This window comes from Scardinius erythrophthalmus (assembly GCF_964197995.2).
Source record: "Scardinius erythrophthalmus genome assembly, chromosome: 22".
Taxonomy (NCBI): domain Eukaryota; kingdom Metazoa; phylum Chordata; class Actinopteri; order Cypriniformes; family Leuciscidae; genus Scardinius; species Scardinius erythrophthalmus.
This window is the reverse complement of record NC_138242.1, coordinates 32472931-32500260: the sequence shown is the minus strand read 5'-3', so window position 1 is coordinate 32500260 and position 27330 is coordinate 32472931. Positions and strand designations below refer to the sequence as shown.

Below are 27330 nucleotides of genomic sequence, written 5' to 3'. Positions count from 1 at the left end.
CCGTGTCTAAAAATTTAATTCAAATTTCTCCTGGTTTGAAAGTTGTTGGAAACAGTCGGGATAATGTAAGTACACAACTAAAAAAAATATATATAACATAGATGATTTTTTCCATTTTTAAAGCAAAAAAGTTACATATTGTACCTTTAAAGGAACACTTGACACTTTTTACTGTGTGGAATACTTAGGTAGACTAGCCTATACATAGGCAGAAATTACTAATAATAGAGTTTTCCACAAAATCACAAATAATTCTCTGTTTTTGAAGTTTTAGATAAAGCAGATAAGTCGGGCGGACTGGCCCTGGACTTTCTGGCACAAAACAGCCCATGATAAACTCTCCGCAACACTCAACATTTAACACACCAGCTCATTTTGTGCAATTTTTAACACCACTTACTAATTTGTGCTTATCATTAACATTAATAAATGACTGGCATACTTCTTTGTTATAATTTCTCTATCTGATACGTTATTATGAAGCGCACGTTTTCCCAAAACAGATTGGTCATCATTACGAGACCTGTAACCGTTGTGGAATGTAGCATTATAACGGGTTCCAAGCCATTTTCTGTGCACCGTAGAACCGTAGGCTAGAGCTTAAATCGGGCCCAAAAAATCAAGCCCGACCCAACCCGAGCCCGAGCACGTTGTGTCCGAGCCCGGCCCGACCCGACACGATCACTGTAATTATGAGCCCGAGCCCGATTTAAACCCGACCATTTTTAATATGTGGGCCGTTATAACCAGGGGCGGCGCCAGAATTTTTTTTAAGCAGGTGCTGCTGTGCTCATTTAGGCTACAGGAGGGAGCTGCGCAGTTATATATAAATACCATTAATAAATGAGCAAAAATTGGCCACGCAATATTCAATTATTTTAATTATCACAATTAAAGTTTTAATTTTATTAAATTGAACAAGCACAACATTCAGCATTCAATCAAATATTCTTAAATATTCATTATTATTAATAATGTTACTTCAACATATTGTTATTTCAACATAATATGTGTGAGCAACAAGCAAGATGTGCATTTGTAAATTCGGTGACAGCGTGTTTTACGAGTTTCAAATGGTGTGACCATGGCGCGCCGGCGACTTCATGTCATGATTATAATATCTGCTATATTGCTTTTTATGTATTAAAACCAGGAAATTGGTTGATGGAAAATGTATTAAAATTAAGACACAATTTATACTAAACGAAATTCACTTTAAATAAAAGCTTTCTTCAAAACAAAACTTAACAAACTTGACACTATGTGCTTATTTAATGGCTAAAACACGTACTACAGATTCTCTTTTTGTACAAATTGCAGCACATTCATTTAATTCTGAATTTTGCACATGTAAGTTGAAAGGCATTTGTTTGTAGTAAAACATATCTGTAACATTTATCAAGTTCATAATTGTGCGTGCATTCATTAATTATTATCTTAATGAATAGACCTAATGCGACAAGGAAGAAGCATGCAAACTGCGTTGTTTGTTTATTCAGAAATAGTTGAATGGATCGGAAAACAAAGTAACAAAAGCGGATATTGAGGCCTGAGGCTGACTACTATAATAATTTCTGTCATGGCAAGACTGCTTGTATGGTCATCGTGGAAGTCCCCGTTTTTTGTCCCCGTTTTTTTTTTTTTTTTTTTTGCTGTCATAGGTGCGCATTTAATGCACGAGACAAAGCCAACACATTATGTTGTCACTCCCCACGACTAGTTTAAAATGTGTCCATACCTCCGATTTTCCTCCAAACTTGCTCAAAGTTAATTCTCCTGTTTTAATTTTTTTCTTTGCTTCTTCAAGATCCATGTCGCACTTAGAATAGCAACAGAATAGCCTACAGCACGCACAGCAGGTGTGACGCGTCACGCGTGTGAGACTGCGAGTGCGAGTGGACTAGACGCTGCGCATGACACGTGACGTGCTTTATCAAGGGCCCGACCCGACCTGGCCCGAGGACAGTGGCGGGAAATATCGGCGGGCGGGCCGGGTCGGGTCGAGTCCGGGCTCGGGCTCGGGCAGAGAATTAAAGCTCTACCGTAGGCTATGAACGCATTGCGCTAAAAATGATCTACTATGGATACACTTGTTGCATAGATCATAAACCACAGGGTTTCCCGCAGAACTTTGGAACTAAGGCGGCCGCCTAAGCAAACACGCCTGCCGCCTTAACTACGTCGTCAATTTTTTTTTTTACATCGCTTTTAAAAAGTTGGTGCTTAAATTAGCGTCAATTCATCCTTCGCAGGGAGTTTGATTGACATGCGATCTGAGTCTGACCAATCAAAATCCACCATTTTTGTCCGACAAAGCAGTCAGGAGAGTTAGATTAACGTCGGTTGATTTGACCTTGCCTTTAACTGAGGCAATCTGTCACGACACTAAACGGTAGGCCTATTTATTGTTTAATTTTCTTTGACTGACCAAATTTGAAAGTTGAGACTTTGTTTCATATTAAATATTACCTGCTCGGTCCTGTCTGTCAACGCGTTGTCAGTGTCCTCTATTTTTCACTGCTTGAGAACATGGGTTGAATCCGAAAGTTTAAAAAAAACTAATTAAAAATCAAAATATGATTAAAACTAAATACAAATTTTAAATAACACTCCAGGTCTCCGCATTTCAAGCCCGAAAGAGAACTCGATACTGACGCGCGTCTTTTCTGTGTGTGTGTGTGTGTGTGTGTGTAATAGGCAGGACTGTAATTACAGCGCGGTCTCTTTAGTCTTGTCGCGCTTGAATGGTTTAAAAGCATTCACATTAATAAGAGCGTGATCATACAACGCTATAGTCAACAGGTGACAGGAAAAAAACTGATACTGCGTAATTGCGTTATTAACGCTTTAAACTTTTTTTTTTTGCTGTGCCGCAGTGGGCAAGTGATGAAACCGGTGTTGCGACTGAACACCGGTAACACAGACTATCGTATCAAGCCTATATCTTACTCATGCTTTTCACTTTTCATATAATCAACATAGATGAAATAAAAAAAAAAAAAAAAAAACACCACCACCTTAACTAACACATTTTCTGCGGGAAACCCTGAACCATTACTATTTTTTATTTTAGGACACTTTTGTCTCCATTTCACATTTTTTGTTCACATTTTGTGAACCATGAATCAGTGTTTCCATTGTGAAATTAGCTTGCTTTGTTCATCAAATATATGAAACCCAAAATCTGTTTTTTTTTCACCACACCATTAATGCCCCTTTTGCACTGCATTAACATGATGAGACTAAATGATGGAACAGAAATGAGAAGGAAAGCCACAGACACAAGAATTCATAATTGCAGTTTTTAATGCCACATCAGAACCAGTACATGAATATGGCTTCACAGCACACAGAATTATAGTGGAGGATTACTCTTCATCGTGTCCTTTCTGTAATAAAAGAGCAAAAAGAGAATGTAATGTTGTACTAAATTGCAATATTTAACTATTTGGATAAAAATAGTTTACCTTGGAACCTGAATCACGACCTTTGGCTCTAAGTTTGTTGACCTGAGATTCAGCAATATCAGCCCTCTCCTCTGCCTCATCAAGCTCATGCTGAATCTTACGGAACTTGCCCAGATTAACATTAGCCTGTTCCTCCTAAAAACACAATGACAAAACATACTGTTAGAGATAACACAGAGACAGCAATACTTCAATATCTGAGTGACATTGTTTACTTACAGCTTCCTCAGCAGATCTCTTGTAGGACTTGACCTTCAGCTGGAGTTTGTCCACCAGATCCTGCAGGCGAGCCAGATTCTTACGGTCCTCTTCAGTCTGCAAACAGGATAATAAGTGACTTCACTGTTATCTGGTATGAATTATGGCATGAATAAAAATGCAATTATGTTTGTCAAAGAATGTGACCTGGTAGGTGAGCTCCTTGATGCGTCTTTCATATTTACGGACTCCTTTCACAGACTCGCTCGCCTTTCTCTGTTCAAGCTCCACCTCATTTTCCAGATCTCTCACCTACCGAAACAAAAAATGATTATAAATTGACTCCTAAATTACAGACTCTGAACATAAATATTCATGAATAATCGTCTTTACAAAATGTATGAATATAAAATGCATTAAGAACTGAGTTTCAGAAACTTACCCTGGCCTCCAGTTTCTGGACCTGCTTCTTGCCACCCTTCATGGCGATCTGCTCAGCCTCATCCAGACGGTGCTGCAGGTCCTTGATGGTCTGCTCCATGTTCTTCTTCATGCGCTCCAGATGAGCACTGGTGTCCTGCTCCTTCTTCAGCTCCTCTGCCATCATGGCAGCATCAGTGATGGCCTTCTTGGCTTTTTCCTCAGCATTCCTGCACTCCTGCACTGCCTCCTCAACCTCAGTCTGAAGCTGAGTATTATCTCCCTCCAGCTTCTTCTTCTGATTCAGCAGGCTGGTGTTCTGTATCAAAATAGTTTATACCATTTAAGATCAAAGTTCACTGGTGAAAGTAATGGTAATTGAGTAAACTGAACACATGAGTAAATATTTTAAACGTATTACCTGAGAATGCAGGAGCTGAACTCTCTCACTGACATCCAGCAGTTCCTGCTCAGCCAGTTTCCTTCCTCTCTCAGTTTGTTCCACCATGGATCTCAGCTCATCCAGTTCAGCCTGCAGCAGATTGTTGCGTCTCTCCACAATGGCGATGTTCTCTTTAAAATCATCATTACCACGAAGAGCGTCATCCAGCTGCAGTTGGGCATCCTGTAAAGTACAAGTTTTACACATGAAAAGACTGAAGAACTATGTTGGATTTCACCTAAGCATCATAGAATCTTGATTTGAAGATTCTTCATACTTTGAGATGTCCATGGAGACCCTTGAGTTGTTTCTGGGCTTCTGATGCCTGTCTGTTAGCCTGGCTGAGCTGAATCTCCATCTCATTGAGGTCTCCCTCCATCTTCTTCTTCAGTCTGAGAGCTTCATTCCTGCTGCGAGTCTCTGATTCCAGTGAGCTTTGCAGGGTATCCACCACTCTCTGCTGGTTCCTCTTTGCCTGCTCCATCTCTTCATCTTTCTCTGTCAGCTTACGTTCAATATCAGCCTTTACTTGATTGAACTCCAGTTGAGCTCTCAAAATCTTTCCTTCCTCATGTTCAAGGGAACCCTTTTAATGTGAAAGCAATTTTGTAAGTCTTTTGTCAAAAATCAGCCTTATGTGAACAACAAATAAATGCTTATTTAGGGTTACCTCAGCTTCTTCCAAGGCTGTCTGGATTTCTGCTTTTTCCTGCTCCAGCTGCTTCCTAATTTTCTCCAACTCATGGATGCTTTTTCCTGACTCTCCAAGTTGCTCAGTGAGGTCAGAAATTTCCTCTTTTAAATAGAAAAATAATTGTCAAGGAAAAATATGCGTACTATAACATGTTAACTCTGTAAGTAACCACAATCTAGTTACCTTGAAGGTTCTTGTTCTCTCTCTTCATGGTCTCAAGATGATCCAGGACTTCTTCGTAAGAGTTCTTCAGTTTGAAGAGTTCAGTGCTCAGAGATCTAGACTCCTTCTGGGCACTTTCTAGTTCAGTCTGAGACTCCTCATACTTCTGCTTCCACTCAGCCAAAACCTGATTAGGCATTATTAAGGTGCTTAGTTAATTACTGATAAAATTACCAAAAAAGGCTAAAGTAATACATATTCAAATATTAAATCTGTGTATTACCTTGTCAAAGTTTCTTTGCTTCTTGTCCAGAGCAGCAGCAGCAGCATTGGATCTCTCCACATCCACCATGAGATCTTCAATCTCATTCTGCAGCCTGTGCTTGGTCTTCTCCAGAGAGGAGCATTTAGCATTAACAGCTTCCACAGCTTCTTCTGCATCTTGGAGACGCTGAGCCAATTTCTTTCTAATTGTGTCAGCAAGGAGATTTTAATGACGGATTAGAAATAATAAAACACAAAGAGGAATTTGTAAACAAACATCTGAAAACAGATAGTATATTCCCTGCTTCTTACTTTGCTTCCTCCAGCTCCTCAGTCCTCTGGATGGCATCAGTTTCATACTTGGTTCTCCACTGAGCCACTTCAGTGTTTGCCTTGGACATACTACGCTGCAGCTCAGCCTTGGCTTCTTGCTCCTCCTCATATTGCTCCCTCAGCAGATCAGCATCATGACGAGCAGACTGAACTGCATGGGCCAGGGCATTCTTAGCCTGAAAGAAAAAAATAGTCAGTTGCTTGGACGTGATTTCTGTTGACCTGCTGTTTAACAAAAAAATATGCAACTTCTAAAAAAAACATGGATCGCAAAACAAACCTTGATTTCTTCTTCAAGCTGTCTCTTGAGATCTTCAATTTGCTGAGTGTAGGACTGCTTGCCCCTGGTCAACTGAGACACCAGGGAGTCTTTCTCCTCAAGCTGTCTGGAGAGTTCACCTGGAATGCCAGGAAAAATATGTTTGTTGAAGTTATGACAAATCTTCATTTCAAAGCTAAAACGTATTCAGTAAAAATGACTATATTTAGTGTTCTTACCATTCTCAGTTTGCAGCTTGGCTTTTTGCATGGTGAAATCATTGATAGTGCGCTGACCTTCCTCAGACTTGGTTCTGTACTCACTCATCTGGTCTTCCAGAGTTCTGCACATTTTCTCCAGGTTGCTCTAATGTAAAAATATATTGAGTAAGTAAATGATATTGATTTTAAATTGTAGTTTCACATAATCCTTAGTGATATACATTTTTGTTTGGCCACAAACCTTTGACTTGACAATTTGTTCCATGTTGGAGACCACATCATCAAGCTCTAACTTCAGTTCACTCTTCTCTTTCTCCAGCTTCTGCTTCACTCTCTGGAGGTTGTCAATCTGCTCTCCCAGATCAGCCACACTGTCTGCATGTTTCTTCCTCAGTGTAGCAGCAGTGGACTCATGATGCAGAGTGGCCTCTTCAAGGTCTCTGCGCAGTTTCTGGAACTCAGCTTCACGTTTCTTGTTCATCTCAATCTGGGCAGCAGTGGCTCCACCAGCCTCCTCCAACCTCTCACTGATCTCCTCCAGTTCTCTGGAGAGATCAGCTCTCTGTTTCTCAACTTTAGCACGAGCAGCTCTCTCAGCCTCCAGCTCTTCCTCAAGCTCTTCAATACGAGCCTAGAAATGGAGTAAATTGTTTTTAATTGTAGTGTCTATTCTCTAACTGAACTAAATGATTTTTGTACTCTAAAAAATCAAAACATCGGTGTGCGGCTGAAACCGTGAAAAACACCAACAATTGCAGCAAGCCTAATATGAGTCATAGTACATTTTAATTATTATTTTACATTATTTAACCTTGTTTTAAACATACCTGCAGTTCCTTCAGTTTCTTCTGGAGCTGGGCACCAAGAGCTTGTTCATCCTCAATTTTGCTGTTGAGCTGGCCAACTTCAAAGTCCTTCCTTTAAGGTGATATCACAAAGTTTGATTAGATTAAATCTTATTGTTTTTGTTTTATCAGAATAAAATGTTTGACATGTTCTTACTTTTTCAGCTTCTCCTCCATTTGCTGTTTATCATTTTCCAAGTCCATAATGCTCTCCTGGGTCAATTTTAAATCACCCTCCAGCTTTCTCTTCGCCCTCTCAAGGTCCATGCGCAGTTTCTTTTCTTGCTCCAAGGATCCCTCAAGCTTGTTATATAAAATACAATTAATTTACATTATTTAGCAAAACATATCACACATATCTATACATAAAGTAACATTTTGCCAATATATTTATAGTGAGATTTTATTGTACTCACATCATCCACTTGTTGCTCCAGCTTGGCTTTGGCTTTAGTGAGTGTGTTGACTTTGTCTTCCTCACTCTGGAGGTCATCCAGCGTTTGCTGATGAGCCTCCTGAAGAGCTTTCTTCTCCTTAGTCAGTTTAGCGATGATTTCATCCAGTGCTGACATTTCCTCAGTGAGGTTTTTAACCTAAGCAAAAAGGCCATTAGATCAATAAACAATCCAAAAACACCATATACGTATAATGAAAAAGCTATAAAGAGGTATTACAGCCAACCTTGTTTTCAGTGGCATGTTTCTCTTTCTCCACTTTGGCCAGAGTAAGCTCAAGATCATCTATGTCCTTCTTGAGTTCAGAGCATTCATCCTCCAGCTTTCGTTTCTTTGCAACCAACTCTGCATTCATCTCCTCTTCATCCTCCAGTCTCTCAGTCAGCTCCTTAACTTTGGCCTCAAGCTGGATCTTGCTCTTGATCAGACCCTCACATCTCTCCTCAGCATCTACAAGATTATCTTGTTCCTATCAAAGTGAAAAAAAAAAATAAATAATAATAATTATGAATAATTCTTTTTTTTTTTTTTACTTGTCCAAAAAGTGAAAAGCAGCTTTTATTTCATGTGAACTTACAGACTGCACTGAAAGCATCAGGTCGTTCTTCTCTTGGAGAAGAGAAACCATCTTTTCCTCAAGCTCCTTTCTGCGGGCTTCAGATTTGGCATAAGCCTCCTTCAACTTGGTGAATTCCTCTTTCATGTTGGCCATTTCTTTCTCAGTCTCTGCACTTTTCAACAGAGGCTTGATCTTGAAGTAGAGCTTCATCCAGGGCCAATTCTTGACACCCATGAAAGCACGTACATTCCACTGGATCACCAACAAAGAATCTCTGTAGATATTAAATAAGAATGTTCAGTTTTGCATTTTAAATGTAACTTGGAGAATACGTTAAAGACTGAAGAGCTAAAATCTAACCTTCTTTCCACAATTTTCTGGAACTCAACTCTTGATAGAAAACCACGAGCCTTGGACTGAATTCCAGTTATAATAAGTGCAAGACGGTCATCTCGCATCTCTTCAAGAGTACCCAGAAGACCAGCCTTAAAAAATACCTGAATAGTAAAGAATTTTGCGTCAAAAAGGGTGACAATGGAAAAGTGGCCTTGGAAAAAAATAATGTTAATATAAAAATACCTTAGTATGTCCTAACTTGTACTGGGTGTGATCAATGTCCAGTGAGCCCAGAAGTTTTTCTGCACCCTTCTTGTTATCAATGAACTGTCCCTCAGGGATAGCAGCAGGATTTAGGATGCGGTATCTACCAAAAAACACACACATTAACAATTATTAATATGTATTTATTTGTATTTCTAGCAAATTATTAAATTTGCAAACAGTTGAAATGATGCAACTTGCAATAACTTGGAGTAAGACATGAAAGCCATTTGGTTTCATACTAACCGTTGTTTGAAATCTCCATACAGGATCCTGTTGGGGAATCCCTTTCTGCAGATCCTGATGCCCTCTAGCACACCGTTACAGCGCAGCTGGTGCATGACCAGAGGATTTTCCATCGCCCCAGGAGTCTTAGTCTCATTGGGGATGAGGCAGCGCACAAAGTGAGGGTGAGTTGACCTCAAGTTGGTCATCAGCTTGTTCAAGTTCTCCTATGGTCAAAAAACAAACCATAACGTTGTAAGGTAAGCAATTTTGTATAATCTTTGTAGTGAACACATTTATTTTTGTTTTGATAATTTGTTGTAATATTCCATACCCTATGGAGTGCTGACACAGTTTGGAAAGAAGAACCCTTCTTTTTACCTCCACCTTTACCTCCCTTGGAATCTTGGGCTAAAACCAATAGGAAATGTAAAAGAAGCTTATATCATTCTGACACATCATAGTTCACACCCAAAACAAAATACAGTATATATACTGAATAATCTATACTGAAGATCAGTACACACCTGAGTCAGCCCCAGAATATCCAGCAAACAGAACAGACAACAGCTTCACGGTAGACTTTTGGAAAAGTCCGACCACAGTCTCATTGAGAGGGTCCTTGTTCTTCACCAGCCAGTTTGAAATATTGTAGTCAACAACGCCAGCATAGTGACCGAGGGCAAAATGGGCCTCTGGTCTACCCTTGACTATCCTAGGCTTCTGGAAAGAAGGATTTTTCCCCAAATGGTTGTCATAAAGCTTAGCTTTAAATGTTGCATCACTGGCTTTTGGGAACATGCACTCCTCTTCAAGGATGGACATGATACCCATGGGCTGCAGAGAACAAAATATAGTGTAAATAATATGAAAAAGGGAACACACAAAACACACACAGGGCCTGAATTTCATTTTGGAAAATGGGGGGGAAATCCCCCCTTAGGTGATTCTTATGGGGGGGAATTTTTAATTTGAGGGGGGAGTTTAGACTTTTTTTTTAATTACATTTATCTCGCCTAAATGTATGCTTAGCCTACTCATTGCATTTTTACAATGGGGTCATTTTGTTCTTAAGAATTTACACAACTCAAGGAAGCTTGATTTCAATCTTTGAATTAAATTGAAAAAAGTAGCACAAATAAATACAATAGAATAAAGATATCAATAAAGAGAAATAAAGAGAAAAGTTTTTGCTTAGGTCTAAAACTAGTAGGCTATTCAGAAATACTACAGAGACTGAATAAAGTAGCCTAATCAAATGTAAAATAACACTGGGTAGTATTTTAGTCCTGACTAAATTAAATTCATAGGCTATTAATCCTGATTCCTTAAAATGAAAGCTATGTTTTGTTGTTTTGACAAACAAATTAATGACAGACACATATGGCTGCTGTCCCTTTAAGAGCTAGTGCACGGATCCTGTTTTCATTATACGGTCACGTGCGATTTATGCTTATTTAAGACATAACCGACTGTGTTTAGATTAGAGGATACTCTCCAAGACCGAAATTGACATCATTTTCTTATGTTTTTGACTGTTAAAGCGATTTATAATCCACGAAAAATAACTTTTGTTACCCGCGAGCTGTTTGTGAGGCTGCTTTACTCTATGTATGTGTGCAGAGAAAAAAGCATCTCTCAGACAGCGCGCAAGTACCGAAGAGTTTAAAATCGCGTGACTGTTTAAACTGGTGAGACTTGAAAAGACGTGCAAATGGTAAACTTTAGTTACTCGTGATGCAATGCTGGCCCGATCGACTCCCGAAACGCGAGAGTGTATTTCCGCCGCCTGCTGCGCGCTTAACGATTGCATTGTGCAACCCATTTTGAGAGACGCGAGATAGAAGACGCAGCGCCGCTGAATCACTCACGCTGTTTGTGAAATTGCGTCTCGCAGACAGTTTTAAAATGACTGATTTGATTTTCCATCTGCGTGGATTAATTTACTAATACAACCTGAACCTACATGCTAAAGTGAATCAATGTTTGCGGGAATTTCCCGCATTATAAATGGGAGACCTGCGGGAATGATAAAAAATATGCGCAATACCCGCAATCCCGCACCGAAATTCAAGCCCTGACACAGAGAACACACAAAAATGCAGCCGTATTTAAAAGGAAGTACACATAATAATGTTTATAATATTTTTGCACATAAACATACCTTCTCAATAAGCTCAATGCATGCTGCCAAGTCCATGCCAAAGTCAATAAACTCCCACTCAATGCCCTCCTTCTTGTATTCCTCTTGCTCCAGCACAAACATGTGGTGGTTGAAGAACTGCTGCAACTTCTCATTAGTGAAGTTGATGCAGAGCTGCTCAAATGTGTTGAACTGCAGGTGGAATATATTGTATAATCACAATGGTCAAACAGGTTGCACTGCTTCTTGGATTTGTTCATGAATAATAATTTCAGCTTACATCAAAGATCTCAAATCCAGCAATGTCCAGCACACCAATAAAGTACTGGCGAGGCTGTTTGGTGTCCAGGGATTGGTTGATTCTCACAACCATCCAAAGGAACATCTTCTCGTACACTGACTTTGCCAGAGCACCAATAGAGTAGTACACCTGAAAAGAGTGAACGTACATTAAAAAAGGGATTAATAATATTGTATTTCTTAATTCTGTAACATGATTACAAAGCAATAAATTTTTTCATGATATGAAATTTCTTCACCTGCTGGACACTCTGTCCCTTGGTGACCCACTCATTTCCAACTTTTACTCTTGGGTGGCACAAACCCTTGATGAGATCAGCAGAGTTCAGGCCCATCAGATATGCAACTTTGTCAGCATCTTGTGAAGAAAAAAAAGTTTGTTTTAAATTTAGACGCACTTATCAAAAAGTCACCAGTGGTAGTGTGGTAATAATTAATATTACTTGCCTTCAGTCCCATCAGCCTCGGCCTGTTCCTCTCTTTGCTTCTGCTTGAACTTCATGTTGCCGTAGTGCATGACGGCACCAGTCAGCTTGTAGATGCCTGACTTTTCATCTGGAGTGAAGCCCAGGACATCGAAGGCATCCTGTAGTTTAAAAATAGCATGACAAAGCAAAAAGATCAGTCTACTTTTTCTTACACATTTTGTGGTACTTTTCAGTTGTTCTAATTTCTGTATATTTTGTTTTGTATATAGGAATAAGTCACTTACATCAGTGGCAATCAGCTCTTCAGCATCATCAATAGATGCCACTTGTGTTTCTCCTTGGGATATGTAAGAGTAGTCATAGGGGTTGTTTGTGATGAGCAGCATCTCTGTAATGAGTGGGCATCACAGTTAGATACAGTATGTAGACAGACACATTTGGTATGCATTTAAAATTACATCTAATTCCACATCAAAACTTACCCAGCAGTTCTGGTTTCTTCTGAGACAGAATCTGATAGAAGATGTGGTAGTCTCTCTCAGCCTTGAGCTGATAAGTGACACGAGACTTCTCCAGCAGATCTTAATTATGAAACATTCATAAAATGATTGCTGTGTTGAATGTATATATATGTGTTATAGTTGTTCAATCATAGGCGAAATAAAATAAAGCATACTCACAAGTCTCAATATCTGCGGAAGACAATTTTCCACTCACACCAAAGTGAATTCGGATGAATTTACCCTGTTTAGTTAGAAGATTAAAATCAGATATTGAATAATGTTTATTAAATTCAGTATACACTATTTGTACACAATACATACTTCATTATAAAGGAGGTACTTACGAATCGGGAGGAATTGTCATTCCTGATGGTCTTGGCATTGCCAAAGGCCTCCAGGGCAGGATTGGCTTGGATGATTTGATCCTCCAGGGTACCCTATAAACAACAATTCCATCACAAAATCCTCAAATGAACAAAAAATGCAGACTACCTACAATATATTTTGTTTTGTGAAATTTTTATGCAAAAATAAATATGAAATCAATTTATATTCATATTTTAGTACAGGTAGTTACAGATATTCAGTACGGGTAGTTTTGTGGCTATATTCACCTTTTTCTCAGAAGCTGCATCCTTTTTCCCAGACACAGCAGCAATGCTGGCAAAATACTGGATTACTCTCTTGGTGTTCACAGTCTTTCCAGCACCGGATTCTCCACTGTGGATTTAAGGGATAGACATTTTCATCATTTAAACACATTAAGCCAATTTAATCTTACAGAAATTAGTCTGAAATGACTCACGTGATCAAGACAGACTGGTTCTCTCTGTCTGTTGGGTGAAATTCACAAAGAAAAAAGTTATATGTATAATAATATAATTTTGTTTATTTTGTTTAGTTGATTAGATGTGAAATACAGTTCTGACCTGACAGCATGTACTGATATGCATTGTCAGAGATGGAGAAGATGTGAGGAGGAGCTTCAGTCCTTTTCTTGCCTCTGTAGGCTTTGACCACAGAGGCATCGTACACTGGCAGCCACTTGTATGGGTTGACAGTGACACAGAACAGCCCTGAATAGGTCTGTAATGTGACAGAACGATAGGTTCAGTACAGTTACACACGTATTTACTGACAGTAAATTCATTAATACTCAAATGTTCATCACTCACATAAATCATCCAGGCTGCGTAACGCTCTTTGAGGTTAAACAGCACAGCGGGCTCGTGCAGGAAGGTGAACATTGCCATATCCTCAATTTTATCGTACTTCGGGGGGTTCTGAGGGTGAATATCAGTGTCCTTCACAGTCACTGTCTGTTGAACAGAGAAAACGAATTAATGTTTTTAATAGCTTTATATGATTGATAATATCCTAAACCTTTGGCTAACTGATAACCAAGGCACCCTTACCTTTCCAAATTCAGTATCAACAGTGACTTTGTCACCATCTCTACTGATGATGGAGGCTTTGACGTACTCAACCTCAGGATCGGGCACAAAGCATTCTTTCTTCATGTCAAAGGGGCGAGTTTGGGCCTCCAGACGCTCCTTGTCTGACTTTCGTAAGAAGGAAGCAGCTGCCCCGAACTCTGCCATTACGGCGTCACCCATTTTGCAATCTAGAAGTATACAGCCTCATAAATATAATGTCCTTCTTTGACAAAAACTGCATTTGAAGCACTCACAAAAAGTGTCACAACATGCAATTGACATCCCAGTTACAGAATTGATAATCAAATGCATTTCAGTACTGTAGACATATTTTTCAGGTAGATGCAAAACTTCTCACCTTGTGTTTGTCCAAACTCTGTACCCTAAAACTGCAGAGCCTGGTGTTAGGCTAAGGACAAAACAAAAGAGTCATTAGCGTTTGAGATCACTGATGTGATTTTGCTTGTTACTGATCAGAAAAAAATCCCTACACCTAAACTAGTAATGGAATTATCTTATTGTTTCAGCTTTGGAAGAAGTGTTTGTGAGGTCCAGGAGATCTTCCTTGGTCTTTTTGTTTGGAGGTTCTTTGGTTCTTACCTTGGGATGTCCTGTGTGTTGTGTCACTCCAGAGTTGATGCTACCTTTTTAAAGGGAGTCACTGATCCCAAAATGGTGGTTTGTCGTGGATGCCCCACCCTTGTCCCGCTAAATAAACCTTCAAATGATTGGATGGCACAGGATGTCCTATGCAGTTGACATATATGGTGTGATGTAACAATAGGCTTCTGGGAGGAAGGACAAAAGAACACCCATGTTGCCTAAAAGATTCTTCAACACCATCCTAATCTGGAGCTCCTTTTACAACGTTGTCTCAGGTCAACAAGAACAACAGTTGGCTATTTTGGAACCCTTCCTCATTGAGTTCTGAGAAACGTGAATCTGTCATTGTATGCTACAAGAATTCTTTTTGTCTTGCTCAGCCTCACCATTGTTTTTTTTGTTTTTTGTTTTCTCAGAAAGACAAGCTTTGCAAAGAGCTGACATGCAATGCATCCAATTAATATTAAAGCTTAATGCATTGACACAGATTTTAAAGTTTGTTCAGTTACTACTTAGGGACTTTATTCTCTTATATAAGACGTTAATCAATTCCATTTATCTAAAGTACCTCTGTCAGCTCAAGACAAACCAACCTTTTGTCTAAGTAACGGCTGCACACTTTTTGTGAGATATCACGTTTTACTTTTGCACACATTGTAGACGTTTTAATATGTCATTGCTTTAGACAGTCATATTAGCTGGAGGCATAAAAGAAGATGTGACAAATAATTCAGGTCTGTCTATAGATTGAGGTGATAGACAGTCAACAGCTGGTCTTCTTTGCTGGGAGGCAAGGTCGTGGAGATCTGCTCGATTGTCACGGTCTGTACCGAAGGACCTCAACCTCTTGCTCTTCTTGATGACATCCCATTGTTTTTCCTCTATCCTTGAGTACAAAGATAACCATACTGCATTTTTCTCAGCTTCTTTACAGTCACTGCTGAGGACAGCTGTATGCGTGGGCCTCTGCTGTGTGAGAGGCTCCAGCAGCTGTTCTCAGTGCTGCAAATGTTGTGGTGTGAAGTTTTGCAAGTGCTGCATCTTTTATTAGGAACCTTGGGATCTTTTAATATAAGGATTAAGATCAACATGTGATCCTTTCAACATCATCAGTATCTAATGATGTTAGAACATGCATTCTTATGAATTATATACACTCCTGTTGTTTTAGTCAGTTGTCAGGATCCTAAAATATCACATTCATAGCATCCTTCTATGGTGTTCACTTGACCCAATTGTCATGTTAGGCTTTGTAGGTCACAGCATAGTATTGTTTTAAACCTTTTATTTTATTTTATTATCCACAAGGTTTCCTGACTTGCAAACCTACTAATTATAAATTATATAAACGTGGCAGACATAATACAAAGATTTAATCATTAACAAGTGAAACTAAAGTAAAGCAAAAATAAATAAGATTAAATAAGGCGGCACGATTTAGGGAAAAAATCTAATTGCGATTTTTCTGATAAAAATTGTGATTTAAAATACGATAAAAAAATAAAAATAAAAGGTTTGCTGTGCTTGTTTGTAGACCTGTAGGCAAAATTTTGTGATTAAATATCAGTATGGCTATAAAGTAATAATAATAATTATTATTACTAAATAAAAATGTAAAAATTACTGAACAAAAACAAAATATCTATTGTAACATTTCTCTGTAAAATAAAAATAAAGAATATAAAAATAATAATCTTTTTTTAAATATTAAAACTGTATAATTACAACGCTAACACAAATACAAACACTGGTGGATAATCAGCTGCTTGTGTGTGAGAACAATTAAATCACAGCATTTGTGATTTGATAATTGCACTAAGCCATATCTTGACTTTGGTTTTATGTCATGCAGCTAAAAGTAAATGTTCTTAACCTGCATAAACTGCTGTTTCCAACTTGTGTATATCAAAATGTGGCAAACAACTTTGCGTATAAATCAGATAACGTCCTATAATATATCCTAATAATCAATACATATTTGTATACCAATATTTAGGGATGTATAAGGTTATCCCGAACGTTTGTTTTTCTTATTAACAGGTCTTGAAGGTCTTAACGTCATAAATCCAGTTGGACCCATTCATTACAAGGACCTTGGGGGGTGAGGGGGTCAGTGATTATTTCTGGTTAGCATCTCAGTGTTGGGTCAAACAGGTGTTTTTTCAAGGTTTTGAGTTTTGGAAAAAGGTGAAATTATTTGTGGCATGTTGCTTACAGGATTTAAGTGGTTTGCACGAGTGCCTAATTAAGTCCTTTACACTGGATTAACAGGAGATCTGGAGAACCTTCACATCCTGTCTCTTTTCCTTTAGCTGCCAGGTCCATCTCTTGCTATGACGAGGTGGAACATTCCTATCCACACTCTTCCCTGAGACGGAGGCGGTTCATTCTCAGCTGTTTAGGCCCTTTGTCGTCTCAGCTCACCAAAGGGTCAATCACTTGACCCATTGTACTTCATGACCACTGAGCAGGCTATTAATGGAGACTAAGGGGGGGTATGTTTGATTTACTTGGACAAGTGTATCTATCTATCTATCTATCTATCTATCTATCTATCTATCTATCTATCTATCTATCTATCTATCTATCTATCTATCTATCTGTCTGTATGTTATTGTTCTTCACAATTAGGCAAATTAGCATGACTTTTGACCTCTGCTCTACAAATGTTTCTTTTTTTTCTTACTCTCTTGACCCTGGTTTTTCTGCCTCAGCCACACACAAACACTGTGCTCCCTGCAGCAGAAAATCCAACTCATCTCTGAAGCACAGATGAAGGTAATGCAAAGCAATGCTTTTTCTTTTTGATTTTTAGTTGCTCAGTGTTGTAATTGACAGGAAAAATGTATACATAAATACTGAATGAAACCGTTTAATAAACTAAAAACAACCACATGTTGATAATATGTGAGAACCATTGAAGTAGTAAAATGACTTAAATTAATCATTACAAAATATCTGCATTCACCAAGGGTGAAATGACTGGATCATACTTCACACCAAAAAAGAATAATGATTGCATTAAGAAATTGTAGCCTAATTCCTAGTTGCTTTCTGTATTGTGAAAAATACTGATGTATTCGGATGCTATCCAAATGAAGTTACAATTAGTTAATGAACTAATCATTTACAAAACATGACTATACATTTATAAATGATTAATACGTGACAATTAATACGTACAACAATTTACAAATGTGTTGTAAGTTATCTTAAAAAATTGTAAATCATGAAATAATCAAACAGATCATTAGTATATGGTTAATTTTGAACAGACCAGCTTATAACTTCATGATCCATCAATAAATTATATACTGAGGATTTACTGATGGTTTGTTCATCATTTGTTCATGATTAACCATTTTTATTAAGATAATGATACTAAAACAATTTAGTAAAAATTGTATAATAAGTATTCAGCAATAAAGTACTTACAAATAATTTGCACATTATTAGTTTGTAGTTTATTCATACTTGTAAACATTTTAATGCCATAATGAATGCTATTAATGTTCAATAAAGGTTAGTTTAAAGCACTTAATGGCATTTTCCCATTTTTCATTACCTAATCCAAAGTGAGAACTATTTACTCTTAATTACCAATTACCAATTGTTTTACTACAAGCTAACAATAATAATTGTGTTAATTACAGTGACAATAAATGGAGAAGTCACTATCTGTATATAGCCTATTAATATATTAAACATGTAGAGACTAAAATATATAAACTATGAATAAACTATAGTTTGTTAATAATTTAAGTATGTTATTACTGTATACTTATTATAAAGTGTTACCAAATTGTTTAAGGATCGTTATCTCAATAAACAATGGTTAATGATGAACAAACCAATAGTAAATCATTAGTATATATTTTATTGATGTATCGTGAAGTTGTAAGCTGGTCTGTGTTCAAAAGCATGACCTTTAGTCAAAGGATTCCAGTGGGTTATGTTAAATGCTTTCACTCATCAGCACAGACTTGTGTTCTGGTTGGAGTGTGTGGGATCTAGCGATAATGTGAACGTGTTTTACCTAAGCCCACATGCAGGTGCACTGGGGTTAAAGACTCCATGTGTGTCAGAGAAGACAGCTGTCTCTATCCTCCCTAGTCAGCACTTACATTGCAGTACAAACTACAATGTGTTCAACACTTGTTATAGATTATGTGTAAATGCCAGAATAAATCATAAACAAAGCTTTCTGCATGCACTAATCTAAAGTGTAACTAGTCATCACTTGTAAATGTGTTAACTATCATTTGTAGATCTTTTTTACCTGTTACAAATTATGTGAATATGTATACAATACTTTTACAACACGCTCGCAAATGGCGAATTAAAAACGATGCAGAAAACCACTATTTTAACTATATATTAACTATATATATATTTTTAAAATGTATCACTTACCCTTAACTTGCTCACTTTTTTCCTCTTCTCTGCACCAGATTGATAGTGTCACCGCCTCCTCTTCACGACTGGCACAAGAAACTTTATCAAAATTATTATTACCATGCATTTCTGTCTTAACTTCTGGTATGGGGCCCCCTGGTGGCCATGAGGGCCCTATGCAAACACTTATATCACTTATTAGGTAGGGCCGGCACTGCTTGCATCTTACATATTTGTGCTTTTGAACATCAATAATCAATACAGAAATAAATTATATACTGATCATCTACTAATGTTTTTTCATTAAGTGATTAATAGTATATCAACTAATAACTTATTCACCATCTACTAATGATTTACAAAAAAAATTAAGAGAACTTGCATAACAAATTTTGTAAATCGTTAGCATAACACTTATTAATCATTTATGAAGGTATAGTCATGTTTTGTAAATGATTATAGGGTTTTTCCTGGGTCAAAAATGGTCTTCAGTGGTGGCTGACAGACATGGTCATCCACACAGTAAAAAGTACATTACCCACATGATCTGTGAGCCCAAGACTGACGCTATATTTATTACCCGTCACTCTCACTGTTATTGTTTCTTGCCCTCTTTGCAAAAAAGCTGTGATTTTTCCACTGGCTTTCATAGCTTTGTAAGTTAAGATCCTTCTTTGCTAGACTTGATAATTATTTTGATGTGTATATGTGTGTTTGTATATATATATACAGTACCAGTCAAAAGTTTGGAAACATTACTATTTTTAGTCTCTTATGCTCATCAAGCCTGCAGTTAAAAAAAATAAAAAAATAGTAATATTATGAAATATTATTACAACTTAAAATAATGGTTCTCTTTTTTAATATATTTTAAAATGTCATTTATTTTTGTGATGCAAAGCTGAATTTTCATCAGCAAGTACTAGTGGTGCAATGGATCATCATTGATCCGTGATCCGTTCGGATCAATATCTTCGGTTCGGCACACACGTGATCCGCGGATTGATTTATGAAAAAAAAGTTGTGCGCATGTTCAGTCCACACACAGCGTGGTCATGGCGAGCGTTATGAACCGCAGAGAGCGTGACGCCTCATTCGCGCCGCAAAACCTCCAGACGCGCATAAACGCGTCTTTACATTGAATTAACATTGAAATCACTCGCGAGTCGCGCCAGACACTCTATTCGCGTTTGGTGTGAACGCAGCATGGGTAACGGCGAGGGAGAGAGAGAAAGATTGCCTGCGAGTGTGAGCGAGCGAGAGTGAGGTCTGCGGTCTTGGCCATTAGTTGATTTACTTGTTTTTGTGTAGGTAATACGTTGTCAAATATTTTTAAACTTAAATAAACTACCCATACAAGTAGTTATGTCTCTTTGTATTAATTTGTCCTGTTATTGACGTAATTCAAAATGCGCAACCAGATGTTCAAATAATTCGAATAGGCTATGTGTTTTTTACAGGGAATATTCAAACGTCATTTTTGAGCAATTTTGACAGCCCTATATGACAGTGGAAACACATCAAGCATTGGTCCAAAGGAAGGAGATGCCTTTTTATGTTGCACTTTCAGTTTTTTTTCATTAATTATGTTAAAAAGAAGATATTATGCCTTGTGCATTTTAAGTTGATTTTATATATTTTAATTTAATAATTTAAAAGTGTTAATAAATGTAATTTTTTTTTTTTTTTTGCTGATCCGAAAAATGATCCGATCCGTGACTGAGTTTTTTCCGTGAACCGTGAGTTTTTTGATCCGTTGCACCCCTAGCAAGTACTCCAGTCTTTGGTGTCTTATGATCCTTCAGAAATCATTCTAATATGATGATTTGATACTCAGTTATTATCAATGATGGAAACAGTTGTGCTGTTTAATATATTTTTTTGGAATACTTTTTTCAGGATTCATTGATTCATTGAGTAAAACGTTAACAGGATTTATTAATAAAAACAGCATTTATTCAAAATAAAAAACATTTCTAACAATATAAATCGTTACCATCACCTTTTCCCAAACTTTTGAACGGTAGTGTATATTGTTACAAAAGATTTCTATTCTAAATAAATACAGTTCTTTTTAACTTTTTATTCATCAAATAATCCTGAAAAAATATCTCAGGTTATAAAAAAAATATTAAGCAGCACAACTGTTTCCAACATTGATCATAAATCATCATATTAGAATGATTTCTGAAGGATCATAAGACACCAAAGACTGGAGTACTTGCTGATGAAAATTCAGCTTTGCATCACAAAAATAAATTACATTTTAAAGTATATTAAAAAAGAGAACCATTATTTTAAATTGTAATAATATTTCATAATATTACTGTTTTTTTTTTAACTGCAGGTTTGATGAGCATAAGAGACTTCTTTCAAAAACATTAAAAATAGTAATGTTTCCAAACTTTTGACTGGTACTGTATATAGAAAAGTAGCATTAAAAAGTTTATTTTAACTAATAGTAAAATGTTCTACCATATACAATTGAATAAAATTAGCAGCTATCTAACAATAAATTGCTTTGTGCTTTGTTCTGGTTTCAACTCACTCCAGTCTAAACTAAATGATTTTTAGGTAATATTCTATTGTGGATTATTAAGGCTATATCTTACTAACCACTCTTGCTACATTGGGTAAGCACACTTACGTTCTCATTTCAGAGGTGTTCTGAGTAAATAATTTTTTTCTGATTCAGACAGTGATGTTCAGTGCTTTGATCAGATCAGATGTTTTAACCATTCATTAAAATTAATCGTTAAAAGTCATTAGGTCACAAATCAGACATTAGCGGACGAGGACACGTGTGTGTCCCAAAAGGATATCCCAAAAGATTTGAGTCAACAGAAAACAAGGAAAGGATTTTTTTTTTCATTTATTGAAATTGTGTTTTATGTCAGCTGCATGCGGAACGCTTGTCAGAGAAGGCAACGTTTCTTGAGCATTATTCACACCCACCGATATTCCAGAAAAAAAAATTCTCTGAATGTGCCACGCGAAACAAGAATTGGTTTTCCGACCTTTTACCACGGTGTCAGTTGATTTAGATTATTAAGTGCAAGTGTGAGGGAGAGAGAGCAAAGACTGTGCTTAGTTTGAAGACAGAGAGAGTATAAAGGGGGGAGAGGCACTCTCTCTGCTCATTCTCTCCCTCAGTTAACTTGCACCTTGTCACAAGCGCTGCAGTCATCTGCATCACTCATAAATAGTGACAAATATATCTAAATTTGTCGGCCGATATTGATAGCTGATTATTCAGAATGATATAGTCCGATCCCGATAGTTAGATTTTTCTTAAGGAAAAAAATCTCTCCCAAATAATGCTGCAAACTACATAGGGAACCTTTTCATTTGGTACTCTATAATATTAGAGGTCAGTGTTTCCCCTACAATGTATTAAGCAGCGGCGCAGCGCCACCGCTGGATTTTCAGCGCCGCTGCAAAATCTTCACATGATCAATAATATCACGACATTCACTTACACACGTTGCCATAAAAGGGGCCGTTCACGTTCACAAGCAAATATTTCAAATGTGGGCGCGCGGCAAGTGCGCTCATAATAGAAGCGACGCGGCGCGCACGTTTTCAGCATGGACAGATCAAACGGTTTTCAGGCGCGCCTTAGTTCATGGTTGGCATAGCAACGACAGACGCCACGGGAGAGCGAGCAAGCGCTTGTGCAAAGGAGAAAGCGGCTCGAACTTTTCTTCGTTGAAGTCTATAATGGGGTAGCTTGTTTTAGTAACTTCACGTGCGAGTCTTTTCCGCTCCGTGTTTGCGCCGCGCTCTCGGTTCCGTGTGTGTGTGAGTGTGTGTGTCGGCGCACTGCGCTCTCTGCTCAATGTTCCACTCCGTGTTTGCGATGCGCATTCTGCTCTGTGGTTAACGGCCCAAACGCTCCAATCATGTAGGCTACCGATCGCGCACTGGAAAAGCAAAGTCCCGCTCAAATAACGTGAAATTTCTCAGTTGTAGACTTCTGTTTGCTGAGCTGGTATAAGTTAGCCATGCATGGTAAAATTACCTGCTCTGATCACTCTGGTAATAATAGCTTTGTATGACTATACTTTATTTTGATAATTAGTCAAAAATAAATCTGTTAAATCTTAGTATGTTGCATAGAACTGAATGAAGAATAATATATTGATGTTTTATATTTTAATATAGGGCTATTTTCTGTCCAATTTGTGTGGACATTTTTCTTTTTTCCTTCTTTTTTGTGTGTTTGATTTAATTAGTGATTCTACATTTAAATATTGATGATTACAAGTTTGGAGGAAATGCAATTAATTGCAATTAATCACAGCAAATTGTGCGATTAATTAGTTTTTTTTTTTTATCGATTCCCAGCCGTAATATATATATATATAGACTATATATATTTTTTTTTTTACATAGTGCCCCTTTCTTACATTTGAGCCTCAAAATGTATGTCTCAAAATGTCCATTTCTATCCACAAAACTTGCCAGAAGTCATGGTTTAAGGGGTTATTAAAAAAAAAATCTTCCCCGCAAGCGGCTTGGTAACAACCTCCGGCACGTAACAGCACCGCTGCTGGAAAAATTTATAGGGGAAACACTGGAGGTTAAAATTAACACCAGAGCTATTCAACTGCTTTTAATTTCCAGAAATAATAATTACATTCAAATAAAAGCTGAAATGTTTGTATACAACTCAGTTGCAAATAAGGCACATTTATTCAAACATACATATATAATTAACAGTAAATAAGCTCTTCTCTTGTGTTTTTTATTGCTAACTAAACGTTTAAGTGTACTATAAGTGTAAGAGTTGTAAACTACTTGTTTGCTATTTTAATACAAGTAGTACATTTTTTAGTTTATGAAAGTACACACTGAAGTGTACTCTCAGTAAACTACTAGTTTAGTAGTTTATACTGCAAGTATACTTGTAAGTTTTCTTTAAGTGTACATTATGCTTATAGTTTACTATTTATATATTATTTTTGCACTTGCAGTATACTACTATGTTCAAATGTAGATATTATTTTTTATACTTGATAAATACCTTTAACTGTACTTTAATGTTAAAAACATTTTATTAGCTTCATGCATCCTTTTTTATCAACACTTGAATGTCGGTAAATTTCATAAAGATAGGCAACATTTTAAACAAAAAAGTTGAGAAAATCACATTTTTGTCAAAGACTACGCCTTGATCAGATTCAGAACGATGGTCAAAACACAGATGGAGTAGATCAAGTCCAACACCCCCAAAGCTTCAAAGTCGTTTCCTCTTCATGAGTTCGACTGCTATTAAAAACGATACGACATTAACTTTTATTAGTATATTTTATATATTATATATTTTATTTATTAGTTTATTTGTAAAAAGAAATCTTATATGTTCCAATGTATTGGATACATGCAGGTCTAAAAGGGCCAGACCGGCAGCGTAATATTCTGTGTGATTAATGTTAATCCAACAACCAAAGAAAATAGACAGTCACCCAATGCAGAATTTAATCTATTTATTAAGAATCAGTCTATAGTTAATTTATAGAGTGAAGACCTTATTGTTTCAGCTACAGAAGGTCTATAGCTTTCAAAAAAGAAATTAAGCACTGTTTATTTTATTTGTCACTTATAAGTCAAGTCAAGTCAAGTCAACTTTATTTATATAGCGCTTTTCACAATACAGATTGTATCAAAGCAGCTTCACAGTATTAAATAAAATAGTACATCAGTGTTTGTTTCTGGTGTAAAACATCCACGTTTGGTAATGCAGATCAATAGCACTGTTGAATCGATTAATCAAATTAAGTATCCCCAACTGAGCAAGCCAAAGGCAACAGTGGCAAGGTATTATAGTATTTGTCATATTGTTTGTAATTTGCTTTTTTGCTTATTTTTAATTACAAAGATACAATTAAATTAAATATCTATGTTATAATTATAAAATTACATTTAAAAAATATTAAATGACTCGTATCATGAAATAAGATTTTGGTCATCCCAACCTGTTCAGAGCTGTGAAAGGTTTGTAAATGTTAGCATGATTGATAATAATGTGAATGTTGCAAACATCTTGGTAAGGACGTTCACACTGACATGTAATTATTATTATTTTTAATAAAGGGGAGGGAATGGTCATAAAGCAGGGCAGGATCATACTGTTCATGTGAGTTTTTAGCTTTTTAAAATTAATTTATAAAACAATGATTAAGTTCTGTCATATTTTTCAATTACTTTTACTGTTTTAGTTTTTTTGCCGTGGTATCGATTCAGTATCGGTATCGAGGTATTTTGGTCTGGTATCGTATCGAAGTCCAAATTTTGGTATCGTGACAACACTATTCGACATTTCATTTGGTAACATTAAGCAGTTTTGATTTACTTGCTGTTTAATGTTTGATGATCATGTTATTTTACATTTGTGAGTGCAAACTTCACTTGTTTCAGCTGCTTCTTCTCCTGTGTTTTGATCCGGAGATTCTGTACTGGAAGATGTTTCATAGCGCACCCTACCGAATAACAGTGAAAACATGGATAGCTGGAAAATTCAGTCAATAGTGGAGAAAAGTAGAATTCGAGTAAATTCACTACAAGTGGACTAGCCTACACAAAAATTCAGATACGCAGAATTAGAAACATGTCTGTTTTATATCAATATTCTAATCGATATTTTCAAACAATGTTTCATAAGACTGTATATGAAAGATTATGTAAAAAAAGTATATTTAATAGGCTACTCGATCAAAAGAGTTTTAACACAACTACAAGCCAAGTATACTTTGAATTCTTAATTATACTTTAAGAAGGCCTATATCTCGATCAAAAGATTGAGTACAAGTACAGGCCAAATATACTTGGACTTTTCTCTAAGTATAAGTCAAGTATACTTAAGTGTAATTTTAAGTATATTTCTGAGAAGTACATAAAGTATATTTTTGAGAAGTAAATAAAATGTAGACTGAAAGTATACTTTCTTATTTTTATTTTAAAAGAAGAATACTAATAGAACACTTGAATAAACTTCTTTTTCGTAAGGGTGAGGCAACTTTCGTACGGGTGTCATGTTACATTTAAGAGCGCCAACAACACATAAAACGTAGAAAATTTGAAAGCTTAGTTTCTTATCAGATATAACAGAGCACAAAGCTCTTTGCAATTATTGGATGGGAGGCGTTACAAATAAAATTTGATGTAGGGAAAAAACGCTGATCTGGCAACCCTGGCTTGAACTACGGGTGATTCAAGTCAAGTCAAGTCAACTTTATTTATATAGCGCTTTTCACAATACAGATTGTATCAAAGCAGCTTCACAGTATTAAATAAAATAGTACATCAGTGTTTGTTTCTGGTGTAAAACATCCACGTTTGGTAATGCAGATCAATAGCACTGGTGAATCGATTAATCAAATTAAGCATCCCCAACTGAGCAAGCCAAAGGCAACAGTGGCAAGGAACCGAAAAACTCCATTAGGTGACCTAATGGAGAAAAAAAAACCTTGGGAGAACCAAGGCTCAGTCGGGGGCCAGTTCTCCTCTGGCGTTTATGAAGTAGAGACCGGATTTAACTGTAAGATTAAAATATTATATGAATGCCTGGCTGAAGAGATGCGTCTTTAATCTAGTTTTAAACTGGGAGAGCGAATCTGAGCAACGACCAGTATCAGGAAGGCTATTCCAGAGTTTTGGTGCTAAATGTGAAAATGCTCTCCCTCCTTTGGTGGATCTGGATATCCTAGGTATGACCAGAAGCCTCGAATTTAGTGATCTTAAAGAGCGCAATGGATTATAGGGCGATAGAAGATCCGTTAAATAAACTGGAGCTAAGCCGTTTAGGGCTTTATAAGTCAGTAGCAATACCTTGTAATTAATACGGAACTTTATAGGTAACCAATGTAGTGATGATAAAATTGGTGTTATATGGTCAAACTTTCTTGATCTAGTAAGAACTCTAGCGGCGGCATTTTGGACTAACTGTAGCTTGTTTATTGAGGATGCAGGACAACCAGCTAATAAAGCATTACAGTAATCTAGTCTCGAGGTCATGAATGCATGAACTAGCTTTTCTGCATCAGAAACAGATAGCATGTTACGTAATTTAGCAATATTTCTAAGGTGAAAAAATGCTGTTTTTGTAACATATGAAATATGATTTTCAAAAGACAAGTTACAATCTAATATAACACCCAGGTCTTTAACTGTAGAGGATAAAGTAACAGGACACCCTACTATGTTAAAGTTGTATTGTAAGAGGTTTTGTGGGCGTTTTTTTGAACCGATAAGTATTACCTCTGTCTTATCTGGATTTAATAAAAGAAAATTGTGCGTCATCCAATCTTTTATATCTTTAACACACTCTGTCAATTTGGATAATTAAGCGTTTTCATCCCGCCGTGATGAAATATATA

At 36.9% G+C, this 27330-nt stretch overlaps 1 protein-coding gene across 3 annotated transcripts in view; it reads right to left on the bottom strand.

Annotated features, from left to right (window-relative positions):
• Positions 1-3290: 3290 nt before the first annotated feature.
• Positions 3291-27330, bottom strand: part of LOC308682445 (myosin-7-like) — a gene marked incomplete at its 5' end in the record, with an annotated part of 83323 nt that continues 59283 nt past the window's right edge. Inside the window, 37 exons of one of the 3 annotated variants that reach the window (XM_081352169.1) lie at positions 3291-3389; positions 3468-3602; positions 3687-3782; positions 3873-3977; positions 4108-4404; positions 4507-4710; positions 4805-5113; positions 5198-5322; positions 5405-5570; positions 5667-5850; positions 5960-6156; positions 6261-6379; positions 6479-6605; positions 6702-7091; positions 7288-7378; positions 7463-7608; positions 7722-7898; positions 7987-8229; positions 8338-8593; positions 8680-8816; positions 8899-9022; positions 9166-9371; positions 9479-9541; positions 9670-9981; positions 11309-11479; positions 11568-11717; positions 11827-11945; positions 12035-12173; positions 12300-12403; positions 12498-12596; positions 12696-12759; positions 12863-12955; positions 13133-13238; positions 13324-13351; positions 13448-13604; positions 13694-13837; positions 13934-14134. In XM_081352169.1, the coding sequence (XP_081208295.1) occupies positions 3369-3389; positions 3468-3602; positions 3687-3782; positions 3873-3977; positions 4108-4404; positions 4507-4710; positions 4805-5113; positions 5198-5322; positions 5405-5570; positions 5667-5850; positions 5960-6156; positions 6261-6379; positions 6479-6605; positions 6702-7091; positions 7288-7378; positions 7463-7608; positions 7722-7898; positions 7987-8229; positions 8338-8593; positions 8680-8816; positions 8899-9022; positions 9166-9371; positions 9479-9541; positions 9670-9981; positions 11309-11479; positions 11568-11717; positions 11827-11945; positions 12035-12173; positions 12300-12403; positions 12498-12596; positions 12696-12759; positions 12863-12955; positions 13133-13238; positions 13324-13351; positions 13448-13604; positions 13694-13837; positions 13934-14134 (5805 nt within the window). In that variant the 3' untranslated portion in view covers positions 3291-3368. Of the gene's footprint in view, positions 3390-3467; positions 3603-3686; positions 3783-3872; positions 3978-4107; positions 4405-4506; positions 4711-4804; positions 5114-5197; positions 5323-5404; positions 5571-5666; positions 5851-5959; positions 6157-6260; positions 6380-6478; positions 6606-6701; positions 7092-7287; positions 7379-7462; positions 7609-7721; positions 7899-7986; positions 8230-8337; positions 8594-8679; positions 8817-8898; positions 9023-9165; positions 9372-9478; positions 9556-9669; positions 9982-11308; positions 11480-11567; positions 11718-11826; positions 11946-12034; positions 12174-12299; positions 12404-12497; positions 12597-12695; positions 12760-12862; positions 12956-13132; positions 13239-13323; positions 13352-13447; positions 13605-13693; positions 13838-13933 lie in introns of those variants that run through there. The other 2 variants (XM_081352167.1, XM_081352168.1) reach the window with 2 other exon arrangements.